The sequence below is a fragment of the Anopheles aquasalis genome, chromosome 2 (assembly GCF_943734665.1).
Source record: "Anopheles aquasalis chromosome 2, idAnoAquaMG_Q_19, whole genome shotgun sequence".
Lineage (NCBI taxonomy): Eukaryota > Metazoa > Arthropoda > Insecta > Diptera > Culicidae > Anopheles > Anopheles aquasalis.
Window position 1 is genome coordinate 25,702,501 of NC_064877.1, and position 2,500 is coordinate 25,705,000.

General features: G+C 44.0%; 1 protein-coding gene across 12 annotated transcripts in view; it reads left to right on the plus strand.

The window, feature by feature from the left end:
- The window catches only part of LOC126572641 (RNA-binding protein Pasilla), an 88,475-nt gene that overhangs the window by 75,391 nt on the left and 10,584 nt on the right, over positions 1–2,500 (plus strand). For 2 of the 12 annotated variants that reach the window (XM_050232113.1, XM_050232115.1), the window contains one exon: positions 1,449–2,500. This exon is cut by the window's right edge and continues 146 nt beyond it. The exons of the other annotated variants lie outside the window; for them this stretch is intronic. In XM_050232113.1, the coding sequence (XP_050088070.1) occupies positions 1,449–1,543 (95 nt within the window). In that variant the 3' untranslated portion in view covers positions 1,544–2,500. The remainder of the gene's footprint in view (positions 1–1,448) is intronic. 12 annotated transcript variants of the gene reach the window in all.

Here is a 2,500-nt window from a genome sequence, read left to right on the forward strand (position 1 = left end):
GCCCGGGGGTGGGGCGGTCCTCTACAAAAATAAACATTACTCGCTGCTGCTATAGCAGCTGCTACTGCTGTGCCGGATCGGTTATGGTGTGTACGAAACAACAACTGCAAGCGACACTATTAAAAGCTCAAGCTCAGTGAATCATAGCAGCGTGCATCATCGTCGCGAAATGCATGCTTTCTTGGTAGTGAGTTTCTAGCGTTTCTTTTGTGTTTCTATCAGCATGCTTTTCGAAGCGTCTGGCCGATCTAGATCAAGTATCGGTTGATTCGATCCTTGACCACCACCTCACCGCTTTTTGCGGGAGAGAGAGAGAGCGAGCCTTCACCACGGGCAGTTCGATTGAGCTCAAGAGCGTAACCGCATTCCTCGCGCGCGTTGTTCGCGATCCGGTGTGTCTAATCGAATTCTGCACAAGTAGCTCATTGCCATCGGAAGACGATAACAAAAACTCACAGCCTCATACGACCATTTAGCTCACCATTTAACCATCAGAAACTTTTGCTGATCGCAGCAGAGGTAGTGTTATGTTCTCGCTAAGAATCATTCTGTAAAATTAATCATCGAATAATGTATCTATGCTCTCATGTAGCTCATTCACAAAGGGGGTTTTGTGAAGGATCTCCGCGAACAAACCGACCGCGATCATGTTCTAGTATCGACCTCCTGGTACTGACTTGCCGAAGAACTTTCTATTTCGAAGGTGTGGTTTCGAAGCATCTATTTGTTGCAAGGATTTGCGATCAAAAGTTTTTAATCACAGACAGATTAATCAGCACAGAAAGGTACTCTAAAACGTTCGGTTTACCTAAGGCAGATGTTAAGAAAACACTAAACGGAGCCCTGTTTATGTAAAAAGAATTATATTTCGTCATGCGATCAATGGATCCCTATCGTCTCTTCCCATTGTATAGCGCGGCCACCCGTCTTTTCGCTCGGTAGTCTCTTTCTCTCATACGGAAAGGTGGAGGGAAGGCACATCTTATCAGTAAATCCATTGCGAAATTAATGTACAAATGTGTTCACCACGATCGCTCATGCTCTCCATCGTCTGTTTCATTGCTTTCCGAGTTTCCTTCATCTTTTCGTGCCTGCGGCTCGGCTCCATTCGCGTGGCCAAACCTCTCTGGTGGTCTGCCGTTAGTGGTGCACGCGATGGAGTTGTGTCATCGAAAAAAGAAAAAAAATCCTTCGGTGCCCTTTAGCACAACTACTCGGATGTTCATACTCCTTTCTTCACGCCACCCCACGCCACGTCAAGTCATTGATCGCCACGAATCAAAATCTACGAACTCGCAGTACTAAAAACATTTTAAAACAATCGAATATGGAGAATCTCGCCACACTCGTTTCCATCCGTCGTTCTCCAAAGCCAAATTAAGCCGCCGTAAACCGCCGTGCAAACAACATCGCCATGTTTGACCAAATAAACGTTTATACTCTTCCAGGTAATCCCTACCTGCAATCGACATACACGCCATTTCTGCAATGCGCATATCCCATGAGCTCGGTCGAAAACATGATCGATCATCATCACTATTAAGCGCCGTCCGGTGACGCGCGACCTAATGTGACACAACCGTCTAACTCCCCAATCCCCTCCCCCAATCAGACTAGTATACCTGACCAACTGACGCACCAACTGTCCCGAAGGCCATCTTTTGATGTGCCTAACAAATAGCCCTGAACCGTAGGAAGAAGGAGAAAAATCATTAACCACAGAAGCGCATAGATGCCAATGGTTTATTTAGAGGCAGCTTTAGTAAGGATAAGGTCTAGCCACGAGTGTGATGAATGCACCGAGTCACATCATCTCACAATTTCATGTGCCACTGTGAATGTACAAACACTCGCCGCGGATGAAACTACTGGGACTGTGATTGAACATTCATTCTTCAGCGACCCAGCAGCAACCTGCTCAATCTCCTGTAGGATCTTTTCAACCATGTGATGAGACTACCGACCTTTGAGTCCACTGCAATTTTGTTGTTTAATTTTTTCGTTTGTTTCTATTAATTTCGGTTTGTTTTTTTTTTTTGTTTTCTAAATTCAATTCTTCTTAAATCTTGCCATTTTCTTTGTTCCATTAGATTTAGCGTATGCCATTCGGTTGCCATATACATTATCCATACTTTTGTTGTATTCTCCGTGTTTGGAGTGGCTCATAAAACTAAAAAGATATTTTACTAGTTAGACAGTTAGAACGCGTAGGGAACATTCCAGGTTGTTTTTATTATGTTGCGATTTGGTTTTATTTTTTATTTTTTTGTTTCCGTTTAAACATTTTTCCGTTGGTTTTAGCGATAGTAGTAAATGCTTAACACCTGAATGAATGGTACTTTGGTGTAGCCATCTCACGAAAGAAGAGTAGCGCACTCGCACACCTCGTTGCTGATAGTACAAAGCCTATAAGAAACATTAGCTAGGGCCCATATATAGCTTATAAGAAGAAGCTGCTGGTACGCCACGATGCGCCCCCAAAGTTTGACCATTGTTTGAC